General features: G+C 35.7%; 1 protein-coding gene across 1 annotated transcript; it reads right to left on the minus strand.

The window, feature by feature from the left end:
* Positions 1-13150: 13150 nt before the first annotated feature.
* LOC114273343 (uncharacterized) lies at positions 13151-20072 on the minus strand. The gene is made up of 3 exons (XM_082874478.1): positions 17230-20072; positions 14431-14816; positions 13151-14046 (listed from the first exon to the last, which is right to left on the minus strand). The coding sequence occupies exons 1-2, from the start codon at positions 20045-20047 to the stop codon at positions 14431-14433; spliced, it is 3204 nt and encodes a 1067-aa protein (XP_082730604.1). The 5' UTR covers positions 20048-20072; the 3' UTR covers positions 13151-14046.
* Between the last annotated feature and the right edge of the window lie 456 nt (positions 20073-20528).

A 20528-nucleotide genomic window follows, 5' to 3' on the forward strand; every position in this document is an offset into this window, starting at 1 on the left:
TTCTAATTCGGCCGCCGATAAGGCCTTCAATTAGCAGTTTAAACATATCAACATGAACAGATAATCAGACAATCAAACAGATAGAATGAAATTAACTAACATATACTCAGTCAATTCAGTTCCAGTTTCAGTCAGTCAGTTCAGTACTTTTAATCAGTTCAATTATCGGTCAGTTATCAGTCATTATCAGTTCCGTTTAACAGTAACTGGTGATCAATCAGTCATTAATCAGTAAACAGTATGAGGGTTGTTACAACCATAGAGAGAGAGAAACTAGAGGAGTGGTTTTCATCTCAATTTTGCTTGTAAATTGCTTGGCAATTGAAGGAATTGGAACATAGGTTGCAAATTAAGCTTCCTCACCTTGTAACTAAAGCTCTAGGTAAGGAACTCAACCCCTCTTTGTTGTGTTTAAGCTTATTCATGCAAGATTCTTGAGCCTCTAGTGATTTAAGTCTAGAATTGGTTCATTGTTGTTGAATTGAAGCTCATTCCATGCATGCATGTTTGTATTGTAGATGTTTGAGTTGTTTTCATGGCAAAAGGTTACATGCATGTCCGTAATTTTGTAATGGTCCATGTTTTCAATTGGCTCCTTAGAGCATCCAAGTGAGCTTCAAAGTTGATTAAAATTCATGCATGTTTGCATGTTCATCTTGTTCTTGAAAAATGGTTTGAAATTGAGTTTGAACTAAATACCCTTGGGCTTTGATTTCTCAAAATTGAGCTTTGAACCATGTTATTCTATGTGTTTATAAGTGTTTTCTGGAAATTCAGCCCAAGAGGATCGGTTTTGATGCATTTAAACTTGAGTTTGAGCTTGGAGGTGCAATCTGGGTTTTCCAGATCTTGCACTCCCGCTCGAGCGGGGAAATGGGCGCTCGAGCGGAGAATCCGAGCATCCAGTATTTCTCTGCACTGTTTTACAGTCCGCTCGAGCGGAGTCGTGTGTCTCAAGCTCGAGCGGGCGTCGAGCGGAGATTTCACCCATCCAGTACTTTTACAGTACGCTCGAGCGGAAGATTTGTACGCTCGAGCGTGTACCTTTGTTGCATGTCCGCTCGAGCGGGGAAACCTGCGCTCGAGCGGGACTCTGTTTTCTAAAAATTCTGAAACTGTTTTCTGATCACATCTTTGCATCCTCATCCCATCCTAGGCATGCTTAGGCCTAGTTTAAGGCATCTTGTTGAGGATATAGATGTAGAACACACCGAGGCAACTTAGGGATTAAGTTATTATCTTTCCCAACTGTGTAGCTTAGTGTGTGTTCGATCTGTTGATTGTGTAGGGTTGAGTTCCGAGGAGACGCTCTAGCTTACTATAGCCCAGAACTCTGTGAGTAACATTTGTGTAAAGATATGTTCAAAATGATTATCTTCTGAACAATTAAACTGAACTGTTTCTGAACTGTTATTGTTAACTGAATGAATAAATGTATGACCTATATTCTGAACTGTATTGTGGCATCCTTAGCAACTACTGTTACTGACTGTTACTGTTACAGAGATCTCTGTCGGTTCCCATGTTGGAACCACTACTGTTTACTGACATGATGGCCATCATTCACTGTTTGGTCTATTAAGACCTGGTCTGTTAAGACCTACTGTACTGTTTAGCTATTGGATGTACCACATATGACTGTTATAATCTGTGAAACTTGGAGCAAAGTGCTGCACGGAACTAAGTGCTACAGAGTGAGCCACCTCTAGAGTTTGTGCGAGACACCTCTTGAGTCCATAAGAACTGTACTGTTTTCTGAAATGCTACTGTTACTGTTACTGTTACTGTTACTGCTACTGTACTGCTACTGTACTGACACTGCTACTAGTGCTGCTAACGGATGTGCCACGTACGATTACTATGATTTCTAAATGACTGTTACGGCATCAATGTGAGCCACAAACTGACTGACCGATATACTGAATCAATGAACTGTTTTAGATATTGAAAAGACATTCATCCTAAACCTCTTTACATATTATGTTATTCACTGGGCTTTAGCTCACTGCTCATATATATATGTAGGTGTTCAGGCACCGGACCGCTGCTAGGAGCGTCAGGCAAGCTTTTGTTTTGTCAGCCAACCACTGTGCCTCACTGTGAGGTTCTAAGCCGTTCAAGCTTCGGCTTTGGGGTGTTTTAATATTCCCCGTCTGTCCCTGTAACTGTTTTGTAGACTGTATAGACTGTTACTGTACTGTTTAATAGGGATTAGATCCCTGTTCTGAATGATTGTACATGTATGTGTAGACTGTCACAGCTCATTGGACATTGTTTATTTACTGTATTGGCTTCCGCCAGGCCCTGTACTCTGTTTTACTAGATTACTGTTAGGCAGGCCTTCGGTAATCTCGGATTACTGGCCGGTTACGGTGCTAAACCCATAGGGCCGGGTTTGGGTCGTGACAGGATATGAGTTGTTAGATGCGAATCCAACCCGAATCATGCTTTGTAGAGCAGTTTTATGATGTTAATTCTTTCAAGGTTGCCATTTCGTTGATTATGATGGGGTTCGAGTTGCCCGGTCAGTTCACGGGGGTCGAGGGGGCGGCGCCCCTTGGCGGGTCCGGGGCAGCGCCACGGCGGGGTCGAGGGGCAGCGCCCCCGAAGCAAAATTCAAAAATGCATTCAAAGTTGCCTCCCCGCTCAAGCGTCCATTCCCCCGCTCGAGCGGAGAATGGTGATTTCCAGAAGTTTATTCGCCTGCAAAAATACTGGATGTTGTTTTTTCCCGCTCGAGCGGAACTTTTCGCGCTCGAGCGGCCAATCCGACGCTCGAGCGGAGATCGCGGGATAGTTTTCTATAAATGCGTGTTTCAGTCCAAATCTAGGATAACTTCTCCAGATCTTCTTCTTGGGTTCTAGGGTAAATATCTGGGGATATTTTGCTAGTTTTCTTTGATGTTTTTTTGATTGAGTATTCAACTCATGGTTTAAAGAGTATACATCAAAGGATTATTTATTTGTTCTACACAAAAGAGAGAATTGTTCTTCGGTGGATTCTGAAAAATTCGAGCCTGAAGCTTTGGTGGATTCCGGAGTGGCTCATCGTCAAGACAATTCCGAGGTGAAGACGGGGTTGGAAGAGACACATAGAGGTTGGTTCAATTCGGGCGTGGATTCGCTAGGTAATTGAGAGTATACCTGTGTAATTCCTTTATATCTTCTTAGTGGATTATTTTGTGGCTGTTGCCCGTGGTTTTTTTTATCACAATTGGAGGTGTCCAATTGTGATTTTTTCACGTAAAATCGTTGTGTCGATTTGTCTTGATTATTTGATTGGGATTGTTGTTTACTGCTTAAAATTGTTACATAATCACAAATCAACATCTAGGGGATTTCTAGATTTTTCAATTGGTATCAGAGCAGGTCGTTCTATTTTTTAAAAAAAATATATCTTTTAGAACGAGATCTTGTTTGATTTGTGATAATGGATTCAATACATGAGGGAAATTCTATGGTTCGACCACCCTTACTTGACGGATCCAATTATTCTTTTTGGAAAGCTCGGATGAGATCGTTTTTGAAATCAATAGATGAAAAAGTTTGACAATCTGTCATGAATGGGTGGACCGAACCAACAATTATCGTTGATGGAATAACTTTACCCAAACCAATTGATAAGTGGAACACAATTTATTACCAAAATAGTAGCTGGAATAGTAAAGCTATCAATTCTCTCTTTTGCGCTGTCACACCTGAAGAGTTTAGTCGTATTTGCAATTGTGAAGTCGCAAAAGAGGCTTGGGATATCTTACAAACTATTCACGAGGGCATTCTTTCTGTTAAACGCTCAAAACTTCAAAGGCTCACGTCTAATTTCAAAAACCTTTTAATGAAAGATAGTGAGACCTTTGATAAATTTTATGCGAAGTTGAGTGACATTATAAATTCCAGCTTCAATTTACGTGAAAAAATACCAGAATCCAAAGTTGTGGGAAAATTTTTGAGATCCTTGCCCGTTCGGTTCGAACCAAAAGTTACGGCTATTGAGGAGGCTCAAGATATTGACAACCTCAAGCTGGATCACTTGGTTGGAAATCTCCAAACTTATGAGGCATATAGGAATTTCAAAAAGAAACAAAAAGATACTATTGCTTATAGTAGTGCTCATAGAGTTGAAGGGAATTCTGATAAGGATTGTGAGATAGATTCCAAGATTACGGCTGCTTTTGTTAAACAATTTAAAAAATCTTTTTTGAAAAAGAATGCTAATGTTTTGGAATTTACTCATACTCATAAATCTAAAGGCAAAGAGAAACTCAAAATTAATTATATAGCCAAGAAGGAGAAATGAAAGATACAAGGGAACTCTAAAAAAGTCCAATGCTATGAATGCTAAGGATTTGGCTACTTTGCTTCAGAATGCCCCACTCGTTTGAAGAAGAAGAAAGCCCTCACCATCACTCAGGATGATGAATCAGAATCTGATGAAGATGAAAGTGACAACGAAAATCAAGGCGAAGAGGGACATAAACAATTCCTTGCTTTCATGGCGGCTTCCGAAACTGAAAGATGAACAGAGTATCCGAAGAGGTTGGTTGAGAATGCCACTGATGATGAATCCTCAGAGAGTGATGATGAAGAGCTTGAGCAAGCTTATGAAAAGTTGTATAAGAAATCTCTTAACTTATTCAAATTGAATGACAAACTCACTACGAAACTCAAAACATGTGAAAGTGAGAATGTCAAATTAAAGAAAGAGATTTCCGAGGCTAGGAATGATGCCCTTAAGATTTCTAATGATCGACAAGCTCTTTGTGCAAAACTCTTAACTTGTGAGACAGAGAGGAATGAGCTACAACAAATCTATGCAACATATGAAGAAAAAATTGAAACTCTCGAGATGTCTCAAGTTGCTTTGAAAGAACTAATGATCAAAAAAGAGGAAGAGCTCAAGTGTGCTATAGCAACCATTGGTCTTTGGAACAAAGGATCAAAGACTTTAGACAATATCATTGGTTCTCAACAAATTTGTTCTAACAAGAGTGGCATTGGCTTTGGTGGTAAGAAAGAGAAAAAACAGAGTGCATCCACATCTCATGATACAAGAACTCAAGGGCAGGGTGTTGCACAAGGTTCAACGAAAGGATGGACTTATCAAACTTCCTAGAGTTGGTAAGGTAAAAGAAAAGAAGGTACACCCTGTTTTTATTTGTCATCATTGTGGTATGCATGGTCATATTCGCCCTTATTGTTATAAGTTGCATGGGAAAGTGTATTTGCCTAGACCTAAAAATAGGAAGTTGGAAACCAAGTCGAGACGGGTTCCTATTGCAGGGGAAAGGAACCACAACGTCAAGACACCACCCAAGAACCGCAATTCTTACAACTTTGTTCATACTAAAGCGGTTTGGGTGCGAAAACTTGACTTTTTTAGTTTTTAGGTTTCTGTGTGTTTTTTTTTTTTAGTCATTTAATGTGTGCATGTTCGTTTTCTGACTTGCTTTGTTTAAAAAAAAAAAAAATCCCAAATTTTTTTTCTTAGTATGGTTTTGCAAGCTTGACATTTTTGAGTGGTCCTTGGTGCATATTGGAATTGATGAGAATAACCATTACATGTTAATATGTGTGTGCTTTCTGTGATCTTTACTTATTTTGGAGTGTGTGTTCTTTGATTAGTATGTCTCATTCTGTACACACTCTTGGATTAGCAAATATCGGAGTCTTCCGCCTTAGTGATTATTTTTTTCTATGGACTTCTGGCATTGTATCTTTTGCTTTTCTAGAGGAATTGACCTATACTAGCATATCTTGGGTGATGTTGAGTCTCTTAACCACCTTCCATCTTTTTGCATCGCCACGGCTTTCCCCTCTATTCTTTGTAGTCCAGCCATGAGGAAAAGGCTACCTCAGAGTCACCAACCAGGCCGTCCTTATTATATCCATGCTTCTCTGGTTCAATTTCCATACTCTTGAGCGTGTCAGCCGCCAATGAGTGTGCAAAAGAAAAAGAAAAAGAAAAAGAAAAAGAAAGAGAAGAAGAAAAAATATGCAAAAGAAAGAAAAAATGTGCAAAAGAAAGAAAGAAAAAAAAGAGGAAAAGATTCATTGATTGAGGGGGAGCCTCCACCTTTACTCACCAAATACCCCTTGATTTCTTGTGGTTTGACTTTCCTTTGTTGTGCTCAGATTCTCTTGTCAGAGGTCCAGCTTTCATATCACTACTAGGATTTGAATCTAGTGTTTGTCGAACTCCAAGAATCACACACACACTTTTTTCATGGGATCTATGCTTTTCACATAATGCATCACTTTCTTTTATGAGGAATCTTCTAGAGGTTGTGTACATTGTGTTTTCAAGTAATTGTGCTTCTTGAATAATCTTGTGTGTTTCAAGGTCCAAATTTGAAATTCCTTGCTTGCTCCACCATATTATTTTTTGTTGTTTTTCTTCTTGTTCTTTGTTTTTAGTAAGGGGAAGTTTGGTTTATCATTACAAGAGTATGTTAGTATGAACACTTTGATTTGTTTAGTAAGGGAGATTGGCTATAGATGTTTTGCATGTTGCTATGCACTGTTTGCTTATTATTTCTTTCTTGCATGCTCCTAATATTTACATCATCATATCATTGCTTGTGTGATTTATGATCTTGCTTTTGTTTTTTGAGCTTCATTTGTCAATTCGTGACAAAATGGGGGAGAAGATTGTTTTTCATGTGTCTTAGGATTTCATGTATTCATGTCATGAGTTGGGTGCATATGTCTTAGTTTTCATCTATCCATCTATCCATGCTACATGTTCTTAAAATCTCCAAGTCGCATCTATTCATGTTTTCCATCTCATGCTTCAAATGCTTCAAGATAATCTAGCCATATGTTTATTGCTTTTTCATATACTCTTGTGGGACTAATAGTTGTTTTGGAGATTGTGGCACTAATAGCTGTTTTGCAGATCATGACCTTGAGAAAGAAGTTTGTTTTTGTTGACTGTAATGGGTTGGGGTGATTAGGATTTTATTTGTTAGGTGTGTTTTGTCACGGCATTGCCAAAGGGGGAGATTGTTAGGTTTTATTCTGGCAATCCCGTTTGACAAAACTCCTTTGTGTTGTAATTTTATTCGCATTTTTATTTCACTGAGGATATGAGTTGTTAGATGCGAATCCAACCCAAATCGTGCTTTGTAGAGCAGTTTTGTGATGTTAATTCTTTCAAGATTGCCACTTCGCTGATTATGACGGGGTTCGAGCTGCTCGGTCAGCTCGCGGGGGTCGAGGGGGCAGCGCCCCTTGGCTGGTCCGGGGTAGCGCCACGGTGGGGTCGAGGGGCAGTGCCCCCGAAGCAAAATGCAAAAATGCATTCAAAGTTGCCTCCCCGCTCGAGCGTCCATTCCCCCGCTCGAGCGGAGAATGGTGATTTCCAGAAGTTTATTCGCCTGCAAAAATACTGGATGTTGTTTTTTCCCGCTCGAGCGAAACTTTCCGCCCTCGAGCGTAGGTCCGCTCGAGCGGCCAATCCGACGCTCAAGCGGAGATCGCGGGACAGTTTTCTATAAATACGTGTTTCAGTCCAAATCCAGGATAACTTCTCCAGATCTTCTTCTTGGGTTCTAGGGTAAATATCTGGGGATATTTTGCTAGTTTTCTTTGATGTTTTTTTGATTGAGTATTCAACTCATGGTTTAAAGAGTATACATTAAAGGATTATTTGTTTGTTCTACACAAAAGAGAGAGTTGTTCTTCGGTGGATTCTGAAGAATTCGAGCCTGAAGCTTTGGTGGATTCCGGAGTGGCTCATTGTCAAGACAATTCCGAGGTGAAGACGGGGTTGGAAGAGACACATAGAGGTTGGTTCAATTTGGGCGTGGATTCGCTAGGTAATTGAGAGTATACCTGTGTAATTCCTTTATATCTTCTTAGTGGATTGTTTTGTGGCTGTTGCCCGTGATTTTTTTTATCACAATGGGAGGTGTCCAATTGTGGTTTTTCCACGTAAAATCGTTGTGTCGATTTGTCTTGATTGTTTGATTGGGATTGTTGTTTACTGCTTAAAATTGTTACATAATCACAAATCAACATCTAGGGGATTTCTAGATTTTTCAATCTAGTTATCCCATTTGCACATTGTCTTCCTTATCTTAGTGACAAAGTGATCCCATTTGCACATTGTCTTCCTTATCTTAGTGACAAAGTGCAAATGAGATTATGAAATAATGATATTATTGTCCTAAAATTTAATAAATGCGTCATGTGTTTTACATATGATTTGATTTTATGTAAAATTTTAACAAAAGGGGTTGGTTGTAGTAAAATAGTACTGTGAGGAGATTAACTGTTGAGTTTTGAATTTCAATAAAACAAAATGAGTCATGGCTTAAGGAAATTTATTGTAATTTATCCTATTTTTTATTTTATTTATAGACATTATAAAAAAAACCCCCCTCATTTTCATATCATTTTATTTTTGTGATTTTTTTTTAAATTCAAAAATTATTCCTAAAAAATTGTTTTGGAAATAGTTGGTCAAACATTTCATGTTAGTTTCCAATTTTTTATTTCTGAAAATTAAAAATATTTATCAAATGCCCTCTAAATTCAACAAATCTTATAGAATATCCATCACTAATTAATATTCATTACCTATTTTTAGTTGATAGGTCATAGGATGATATTCTTTCTTGTAGCCCTGAATATTATATGGATTATTGTTCATACCAATACAACTAGCAGGTAACACACGCAATATATGTGTAAATAAAATAAGTAAGAATAAAAATAAATAAATTAATTAATTAATATCATAATATGTAAGTTGCTTAAGTAGTAAGATACTTCGTAATAAAATCTAAAGTTTTGGATTCAAACCACATTTACGACATTGTATAACTTTTCATTTTATAATAGGAAAATCTGTCACATGTCATGAGGAAAAGGCTTGGATATTAAGTCTAGCCTTTACTTAATAATAGTACTAGCGGGTGACACATGCATTACGCGTGCAATTCAAATAAGTAAATATAAAATAAAGTATTTATTAAATATTGTGTGCTAGTCAAGTGATAAGAGTCTTATTTGACAAATTCAAGGTCCAAGGTTCAGGTCTTGTTTATCTTGTTATTATCTTTTTAATTAGAAAATAAGGAACACGTGACAGAAGGAGAAACCATCAAACACTTGGACACCAAATCCAGTGCTCACATATATAATACTTCCTCCATACCAAAATTTTAGTCTCTAATTTCATTTTTCATTGTTCCAAAATATTAGTCCATTTTCAAAAACCAAGAATTAAAATAACATGAATTTCCTAGTTTGCCATTCTTTTAAGTTCAATAATTAATATTTTTGAAGCGTAATAATCGTACTACCGAAATTTTCTGAAGCCATTGATCTTGTCTGCTACTGCAAAAGAAAAAAACAGGTGATAGAGAAATAGAACTGCTGCTATATCACTCTCTATCTCACTTTTTCACTCGGAGGCTCTGATACCACTGTTACAAAATGAAGAAGAGAACACAATAAGAGCTGGGAAAGAGTATATTTAATCTGCACTACTTATTGATAAACCAAACAGCCATTATATAGGCAAGTAAACAAACTAATAGTAGCAAGAAAACAGGAACTACTAAAGCATGAAATTAGGAGCTGCAGTGACTGCATAACAGACTAAACTTACTCCTAAAACTAAGCCAAAGTAGGCCATGTACAGCAACTAACTAGGAACAACAGTAAACAAACTTCCTAAAGACTAGGAGAACTCCTTGACTTTTCTAACACTGAAAGCCTTATTTTTTATTTTTTTTTGTTTTGATCAGCCAAAAGAAAAAGATTTTATTAATCAAAAGTAGATCAAGAAACTTAGAAAAAGTGGAAACAAACGCTGCATCATTATCCAAAACATAGCATCCCAATTATGTTGGCACCCTATACATGATCAATCATGAACAATCCCACAACAAACCAGAAAACCAACACCATGCTTACACTGCTGCAAATTAAAGATCAGATTATAAACTAAAAGCCCTTTTCGAGAGAATGAGTGAAAGGAGGATAGAGTTTACGAAATGATCAAGGAATTATCCATCCTATGCAAATTGGTTCCAAGCTTGAATGCTTGTTAAATATCATAGGTGTGATTCATGAACTTCATTTCATATACAAAGCAATCACAAATGAACCATAGGAATAGAGAGATCGAAAGAAAAACACTACCTAAGTCTAGTATAGGAGACAAACTCCTAAAAAATGAAAGCAACACACCACACCACTACCCTGTTAGAAGAAAAATCAAAACAAAACACATTAAATAGGACAAACAAACCCACCCAAAAGTTAGATGATTGCCCTCTGATTGAGATGACCAACAAAGACTCAGTTGAATCCTTGCATTTCTCGAAAAACAAGCTTGGTTCTCTTGGCTTTTGGAACTCAGCACCAAATTTCTGTCCTATATAGACAAGATCATCGCCAAGTTTTGAAGACTCGAAGACCATGAATTGAAGAATTCAAGACAATTTGTTCCAACAAAAAAGAAAAGTGCCAAAAGAAACTATATTGACAACTTAAAATTTCTAGTAAAAATTACAAGCAAAATAATCTTTTCTTAAAACAATAAATCAATAATTTAAAGCCTAAAATACATAATCTATTTAAAAACAACAACTTACAACAAATCGGTGAGTTTCAATTATTAGGCTGTTTCCAATCAAACATAGGCCTCTCATAGCAAATTAGCCAAGCCGCAAACCCATAGTTGCTATTTTGTCATCAACCCACTCAAACTATGTTTCTTTAGACCGATTGGATTAGATGAGATTATCATTCTTAGGACTGTTGGTTCTGAAATTATCAATAACTTTATATTGTGCATCATATTCCATGTTTGGATTGTCTTAAGATTCTAAGTAATTAATAAAATCCTATCAATTTTGTAATTTAACTAATTAATTTAAACATCTTCTTAGTCCTCCATTTTATATCTCACGTCAATAGTCCGCCCTGTTTAGATAGGCTATTACTCTTAACCTCAATTTTCTTAGCCAATCACTAGATTTATATTTTGTTAGATTATTAGTCCAATCCGAATATCATGTCTGTCTAAATAAACATATCCTCAGTGTATATGCACAATTATATAACAGTATTATACAATATTAGAAGGCCAGGCACACCCATGATGTTGTAGAGAAATGATGGTTGTACCGTTGAATTATTATTATTATTATTATTATTATTATTATTATTATTATTATTATTATTATTATTATTTTGAAGAAATTAAAATTTGAAATCAAATATTTGGACAGTTGCATAATGGTAATTTGAGTGTATACCATATGCACCTGTTATGTAATTTTATGGTGTATGTTGCGTATTTTTGTGGTAAATGTTATGTAATTTTTTGGTAAAGTTATGATAATTTATGGTTGAGAAATGAAGTTATGCATTTTGTCGTAATGTTACGTATTTTTGTGTTCAAACATTTTATAACCAAAAAATGTGTAACACTCACAAAATACGTAATTTCATTTCTCAACCATAAATTGTCATAACTTCATCCAAAAAAATACGTTACATTCAGTGACAGAATTAGAAATTTAAAATAGAGGCACACATGTTAATCAAGTAATTCTATGAAGGATAAATAAGAAATAATCTTTATTTGTAAAACTATTAGTTTAAATATAAAAAAAAGTTAGGGGGCACATGACCCCTAGTCCTTAGCTACTTTTGTCTTTAGTAATATATATCATAAACATGCGTAATATGAATGCATAAGGTATAAATGTGTGTACCATAATAGCATTATCTAATTTTAAAACATGGTGTGAGTTATATACTTTATAAACAAAGGGGAAATATCACGTCACTAGTGTGTTAAATAAGTAATATCAAATGCATTGTGAAATTTTATAAATATTAATAATTAAAATTATAAATTTTTTCATGAATTTGTATTTTTTTTCCTAACATCACTGGGATGCAATAACCCATGTAATAAAATAGATAGGGATAATTTTACATCAATGAACATTTGGAAAAAATATTTTCAAATTAATTAAAATTTTATAAATATTAAAAAGTAAAATCATAAATTTTGGATTTGTAATTAATTTTTGAGGTTGACTAAGAGGGTCTCTAATGCTTACTCAGATGTTTCATCAAATTTAAATTCACGCCCCTTTTTTTTGCTCAACTATGTCATTAAACTCATATTAAATGAAGGCAAAGCTAGATTTTTTTTTATTAAATTAAAAGAGCGTTTAATCTTTCATCAAATTTTGTTGCTAACCGTTGGTGGACAACTGGCCAGTCAATTGGGTGGATGACTAGCAAGACATCCAGGTGGATGACCAAGTTGGGAAAGTTTTGCTAAAAATTTACTCTAGGCTGAATGACCGACCAAATTTAATGAAACGATTGAAATACAATATATTAGATCAAACTTTAAACGTTTGAGATGCTTTAACATGTAATTTAAATTCCCCAAATAGATATATATCTGCTACATGTACATAAATAGAGAGAGAGAGAGAGGGAGAGAGAGGGAGTACTCGGACGAGTGGCGTCATGAGGCTTATCATCAGAATGAATTTGAAATCCCACTATTTCCCACAATCACCACCACAACCACAAGTGCATAGCTGCACACTGAAAATTTCATGTTTTACTCTCTCTCTCTCTGTCTCACGACTACTTTCTCTCTCTAAATATGAGAGTTGTGTGTGTGAACTATGAGCTCTGTGTGTGTGTGTGAACTACCAACCAACTTCCCACACACAACTATTTTAGCCAGGTTAAAATAGTTAAAAAGATAAAAAGGTCAATTAAAATAGCCAACTTCCCAAACACAACATTTCGATTTTTATTCGATCTACTAATATGTTGTCTATGAATTTAGAATTTGCTTATGTATATTTTCTAAAATGTTCATCTTAAATACAGTAAACTTCTTAAGCAAGTCAAGATATCTTGACTTTGCTCATTTTTCTGGTAATAATTCAACAACACTTCTTTGTTGACAAAAGTGGTCATGTGAATGGTTATGAGTTCATTTGTATCAGTTTGCTTTGTGTGTTAGACCTACATGTGCACATGTTTGAGACTGATGTCTAGAGATTGGGCTAGGCAAAAGGCTTAAAGCTTTTGCAGATCAATGTTGAAGGAATGATTTGGATGCTTGAAATTGACTTTCTAGTAAATGTTTCTATATAGTGAGGATGTTTTACAATGTGTTTGAATTGACATTTTTTTGCAACCAAAAGCCTTTTTTCTTTTTCTTTTTTTTGATAAGCCAAAAGCAAAGATTTTATTAATCCGAAGTAGATCAAGAAACTTACAAAAAGTGAGAACACACACTGCATCATTATCAAAAACATAGCATCCCAACTATGTTGGACCCTATGCGTGATTAATCATGAGCAATCCCACAACAAACCAGAATTGGAGAGGTTTCAATATGGCTATACAAAAAAGAAGCATAACAGAGGAAACAGAGCAAAAGCTCAAGCCCCAGCACCATGCCTACACTGCTACAAATTGAAGATTAGATTATAAACTAAAAGCCCTTTCTGAGGTTTAGGGACTTACAAAGATTTAGCATTTCTTTGTTTATTCGAGAGAATGAGTGGAAAGAGGAAAGAGTTTATGAAATGATCAAGGAATTATCCATCCTATGAAAATTGGTTCCAACCTTGAATGCTTGTTAAATATCATAGGTGTGATTCATGAACTTCATTTCATATACAAAGCAATCACAAGTGAACCACAGGAATAGAGAGATCGAATGAAAAACACCACCTAAGTCTAGTATAGGAGAGAATCCTAAAAAATGAAAGCAACACACCACACCACACCACACCACACCACACCACTACCCTGCTAGAAGCAAAATCAAAACAAAACACATAAAATAGGACAAACAAACCCACCGAAAAATTAGATGATTGCCCTCTGGTTGAGATGACCAATGAAGACTCAGTTGAATCCTTGCATTTGTCGAAAAACAAGCTTGGTTCTCTTGGCTTTTGGAACTCAGGACTAAAGTCGTAGATGTCCAATAACAGTGGAGCCAAGTTCCCATGGAAAATCTTGTTCACCAGCTGCCTGGAAATACAAAAATAAGAAGACAGGATATTATACAACGTCGTACATGTTGATAGCATGCAAGATGGCCAGAGCTCGAGTGTTTCTCTTATTCATGGTTGGATTACGCTGACCACAGAGCCTACTTGTTGTTCGAGAGCCAAGATATATGTAATACAACAAGTGAGCTACTGCAGAATTCAAGACACATTATTGTGTCTCTAACTATGATGGAAATTATAGAGGATTGATACTTTTAAATTAGGCATATAAAAGTTTGTAAAATGGTAATTAGAATAAAAGAGTAGCAAAATAGACTGGAAACAGGGTGAAATTGAATGGTATAAGAAGACAATTGAAAGCAAGAACATAATGCAATCCAAGAATAAAAGGGAAAATAAATACTCAAGAGCTCGTGCAGTTGATGTCAAAGAGTTGTCCTAATGTAATCGTGTAGAATTGATTTTGCAGTGTTGGCCTTTGCTTTGATAGTATTGTAGCAACTTGTTGCATGGTTGGCCGAGACAGTGGAGTGGTGTGTAGACATGCAAATGCTAGTTTCGCAACAACAACTATTTGCTCTGCCACTTGATTCCTCGGCGGTAGGAGACATTGGTCCAAGATGTCCTTCAAAAATATCCTTTGCGCAGTTGATGTTGATGATGAGGACGAGGATGACAATAAAGAAGAGATTAGATCACCCGGATGCTTCCCCATAATCACTTCCAATGCTAGCACCCCAAAACTATAAACATCGCACTTCTCATTCACTTCCATTGTATAAGCAAGTTCTGCCCAAAATTAAAAATGCCCAACAACAGAAAACAGTTAAATAATGAAAGGGTGGAAAAGAAAACAAAAATGCTCCTGGTCCATTTCCAGACATTGATTAAATTGCTTGGAATTCATTGATAAAGGATGCGAATAGTTTAGGGTTCCAAAAGAAGGAAATTATATAAATGCTTGATGAATGCCAATGCTGAAATTTCAGAATATGAAAACTTGAGAACCATGAATATCTTAAAATAGGATAGTTAGTTCATTGAAGCAACTACCTACCTTTCCGTACATGATTTTCAAGACATCAATAAGATTGTTAGTCACCAATATTAACTAAAGTCTTTCAAGTGTTATTAGTCTTTCTGATTTGATGACCAACCTAAACAATTTGAGAGAAATAAAGAATTAATGAAAGTTTGCTCACTACCAAATGTTAACAGTAGAAATATAAGTTTTTGAAGCAAAGAACTATATATAGTGGCTTTTGAAGGACTGTTCACAAGTGCAAGGATGAATGCATGATTTTAATCATAGGGGGCGAACTTATAATCAAGGAGAAAAAAATACTATGTGTGTTGCTTAGTTTGGATAATTTTCCCTAACAAAAATGCGCATTTTGTAGTCACTATAGACATAGGTAAAGTTAAAAGATGACGATTCAATCTATTGACAAGAGGATAAATTATAGACTTTTTTGCTTTACAAACACTTTGGCACAACTGAAATATTATTAATAATTTTTGAAATTCAGAATGTCTAATTTTTTAACTGGAATTTCAAATGTAAATTAAATTTACATGCAAGCTTGCAAATATCTTTAATTTTGAAAAATCAATCATTTTTGTTAGATCAGTTTTTTTAATTCTTGTAATTGAGTATCGCATGTAATTGTAAAATGTCAACTCGAAAATGCTCAATGGTAATGTGATCTCTTTGTTGGCAAGTACGACTTCCATCGAATGTAATTAAGTCAAAGAAGAAGAAGAAGAAGAATAAAGAAAGACAAAATTTAAATACAGAAATAAGAAAAGGAGGAAGAATTGAAAGTATAAGTTGTTTTAAAATAGAGATGGAGAAGAGGAAGAAAAAGTGAAAATGGAAATTGAGTTCTGGGCAGAATTTAAATAACAATAAAGATAGGAAAAAATTGAGGAAAGAGAAGAACAAGAAGAGAAGAGGAGAACCGAAACAAACAGGAAGAATAAGAGGCAAAGAGAGAAAGGAAACCTAGAGTTAGAAGAGTAACGATTGAAACACAGCACTGCAAATCGACATAAAGAAAATCAATAAAATCTTGGAGGGGTGAGCGTATATAATTTATAAATATTGATAACTAATACCACTATATTTAAGGAGTTATTTCAAAATTTTGGGGTGGCGGTCGCCCTGCCAACCCCCTCGACCCATCCCTGCACAAGTGGTAGGTCATTAGAGCGGGCCAAAGTCTCAACTATAACCATAAACACCAAAATAAAGGAAACACATAGAATCCTGCTAAAATAATCATTTTCTTAAATGAACGTTAAACAAAGAGAAAATATTCCATGTCTTGCAAAAAAGAGTTTTTATTTTTTACTTTTTGGTAAACCTTGACGACATAAGGAGAAATTTATTAATAATCTAAAATCGAGAGGGGTAATGAGCCTTATCTCTCAAGAAATAGAAGAAAAAAAATATTCATGCAAAAAAATGGGTAAATTACACTTTACATCCTTATATTTTACATTTAATCTCACCTTACCTTCTGACCTTTTAATTGTTTTAGTCAACCCTCTAGACTTCGAGTCAAATTGGAATTGGGCCCATTTGTATAACCTTGTTTCAAAAACTAACAAAGATTAGTCATTTGATAGAATTAATTACAATTAGCACCCCTGCACTTTTATCAAAATCTCACTTTATTCCTTATTAACTTGTATTTTTACCAAAATCTCATTTTAAGAAAATGTTATATGCTTAGGCCCAATTGAAACTGGACTTGAAGTCTAGGGGCTGACTCAAAAAATTTAAAAGTGAAGGGGCAAAGTAATAAATGGTGTAAAGTATAGGGATACAGTGTAATTTGGTCCAAAAAAGAATCAACACTAACAAACTTGAATGTATATATATACAAAGTACCGAACCTGTCTAAAGCCACAACAGGCTTAACCAATCTACAAGGCTCTTAAAAAGTAGAGAGACAAGAATTATTATCACAACCCCAATTAGCTAACACATCTGCAACTCTATTTACTTACTTCAGTGCATATTTTTCATCTAAAATGGCTTTTCATCATACATGAGAATTTAGAGGTATGCATATTAGAAACAAATGGAATAACAAGCTTAAATCTAGCAATTTGTCATCATTAGTAAGTTAAAATGAACAAATACTACATGGGTAATTTAATTGGAAATAAATCATTGCAATAGAAAAATATATACCAGGAGCAGCATAACCAAAGGTCCCAACAAATGAAGTCCAATTGGATGAGTTGAGATTCATAAATCTAGCCGTGCCAAAATCAGATATGTGAGCCACATACTCGAAATCAAACAAAACATTCTTGCTTGATATGTCTCGATGGATGATTGGTTGAAAACAATCATGGTGCATATAAGACAGAGCATTTGCCACACCTTTAACAGTGTTCACTCTCTGAATCCAATCAAAGACTACTATATCATCGTCCATACTCAACACCTTTCCCAAGCTTCCCCCTTCCAAGAACTCATAAACCAAAAACGAGTGCCTTGGGTGTGAACAATAACCGTACAGCTTTACAATGTTGTGATGCCGAATCTCAGTTAATGTGCGGATCTCACTTGTAAACCCTTTTAGATTAGCCGAGTCATCATCAAGTGTTGCATGAAGTTTCTTCACTGCAACTACTTGACCATTTGGTAGGTTAGCTCTATAAACGGTACCACATCCTCCCTCTCCAACACAATATTTGGCACTGAAGTTCTCAGTGACTTCAATGATGTTTTCATAGACCATTTTTCCATCATAGCTCCATATTGCAAAAACATTATCATGGTTTACTCGTGACTGCTCGTTTTTTGTGTTCGTCACTTTCTTACGAAAAGCCATGAAAATGCCAAGAACCATTAGCAAAAGAAACAAAATTCCAAAAACAAGAAGTATAGTTAGTAACATAACTTTCTTGCCTTTTTTTTCAACATCCCCGTTGTTCAATTTTGTCAAGCAAGCCTTCAGACCAGTAGCATTACCACATAAACCTTTATTACCTTTGAGTGCCTCGAATGGAGCCTCTTGGAAGGCCTTGATGTCAGGCAAAGGACCCTCTAACTGATTGTATGACACATCAATTGAAGTAAGACTTACCATTTTATTGAAAGATGATGGTATAGAACCAAAGAACTCATTGTGGGAGAGATTCAACGTTTCTAAGCTTTGCAATTCTCCAATCTGTTGTGGTATCTTACCAATTAGCAAGTTATTACCAAGATCAAGACTTTGAAGAGTGTTGATCTGGCCTATTTCAATAGGAATGCTTTCCCCAAATCTATTATTGCTCAAATTCAAGTTCCAAAGTTTCTTGCACTCTCCTAGTGCTCTAGGGATTGAACCACTTAGATTATTTGCTCCCAAGTTAAGAAACCTAAGATTCGACAGTTTGCCGAGTTCTAGAGGAATGTTGCCTGATAGTTGGTTATCATTCAGCCTAAGGTCGAACAATGAAACCAACCTTCCTAATTTCAATGAGATCTCTCCAACTAAATGATTCGAAGAAAGGTCAATGACAGATAGTTGAGTTGCCTCTACCAATTCAGGTGGTATCTCACCAGAAATATTATTCCTAGACATTTTGAGACTGGTTATATTGTGGCATTTTCCCCATTTTTTAGATAGCTCACCGTAGAAATTGTTGCGGCTCAAATCAATGTAATCCAAGTTTGGGTATATGCCAAAATCTTCTGATATATTGCCCGACAGTTGGTTTCCTTCAAGCCTGACTCTATGTAGGCTATGGCAATTTTTCAAGCTTTTTGGGATGGAACCTGTGAGATTGTTATCATCTGCAGCAAAACGTGTAAGTAATCCACTAGAGCATAGGTTTTCTGGTAAATGACCAATGAGCTTGTTGTAACCTATCTGAAACCATTTCAAATGTGTAAGATTGTTCAATCTTGGAGGAATAGAGCCAGTGAGTTGGTTATCAACGAATGACAAATAACCAAGTTGTTTTAAATTTCCTATCTCTGAAGGAATGGAGCCTGATAATGGATTTAGACTTAAATCTAATGTATTCAACTTTGTCAAGTTTCCAATTGTCGAAGGAATGAGTCCTGAAAGCATATTTCGATTGAGGAACAAAGTGGTTAACATGCCTAAGTTTCCTATAGATGCAGGGATTGAACCAGTGAGGTTGTTCATTTCGAGTTCGAGACCAACGAGAGACCTCAGCATCCCAACTTCTTCAGGGATTGATCCAGAAAGTTGGTTGTCAAAAAGGTGCAGAGTGGTTAAGTTGCCCAAGTTCCCTATAGATGCAGGGATTGAACCCGTGAGGTTGTTCATTGAGAGTTCGAGATCAACGAGAGACCTTAGCATCCCAATTTCTGGAGGGATTGATCCAGAAAGTTGGTTGTCATAAAGGTACAAAATGGTTAAGTTGCCCAAGTTTCCAATTGAAGAAGGGATTGAACCCGTGAGATTGTTAGTATACAAGCCAAGCTCATTGAGAGAGCTGAGCAATCCCATTTGTTGAGGGATGGAGCCACCGATTGGGTTTCTATTCAGGTACAAGAACCTTAGATTAGTTAGTTGGCCTATTTCGGTCGAAATTGTTCCAGAGAGATTGTTGAGAGACAAGCTAAGGTAGGTGAGTCTCCAAAGGCTAGCAATGTGAGAGGGGATGGTCCCATAAAGTGAGTTGTTAAAAAGTCGAAGTTTGAGGAGATGAGGGAAGCATGAGAAATTAAGATTAGAAAGAGTACCTTTCAAACCATAACTGTGAAGGTTTATATGGGCAACTCTACCGGCCTTATTGCAACGAATTCCAAGCCAACTGCAATGGTTGGCTCCAACCCAGGAGGATAGAAGAGTTTGAGTTTGGTTGTGAAGGGTAGCTTTCCACGTCAAGAGAGCCGTGGGTTCAGTTGCTTGTTTTCCAGTTAAGGAAGAAGCAAAAGCAGCATAATCAAAAAAAGTGGGGAATGCAAGGATGATGAGGCAGAGTAAAAGGGGTGAGAAAGAAAGAAAGTGGTTGGGAAGTGTATTGGGCAAGAATGTCATTGTAGGCTTGTTTGTTATTAATAGAATAGAAAGTTATGAAAGACAGTAATAGGATTGAGGGATGAAGAGCTGCAAGAGCATGGAGAGGTATTTATAGATAATACAACTTGGAAACTCTAATTTAGTTTTAGAATTATGATTTAAATGTGATTTAAGTGTAAAATTATGAGTTGAATTTTGAAAAGAGAAAATTTGTTTGGTTATGAGTTTTGAAAAATGTTTTTAAATTTTAAATTTTGAAAAGAGTTTTGAGTTATATTTTGAGTTTTGAGTTTATAAATTTTGAGTTGTATTTTGAATTTTTTTGATTTATTTTTTTAAAATATTAAAAAATGTTTAAGAAAATTTTATTTTTTATTTTAAATATATGATTTTTAGTTAAAAATTTTTTATTTTAAATATTTTATTTTATTTTGTAAATATTTTAATTTTTTAAATTTTAATATTTTAAACTCAAAAACACAATTCCATACTTAAATTG

This window comes from Camellia sinensis, chromosome 6 (genome assembly GCF_055761805.1).
Source record: "Camellia sinensis isolate YWXY chromosome 6, ASM5576180v1, whole genome shotgun sequence".
NCBI lineage: Eukaryota > Viridiplantae > Streptophyta > Magnoliopsida > Ericales > Theaceae > Camellia > Camellia sinensis.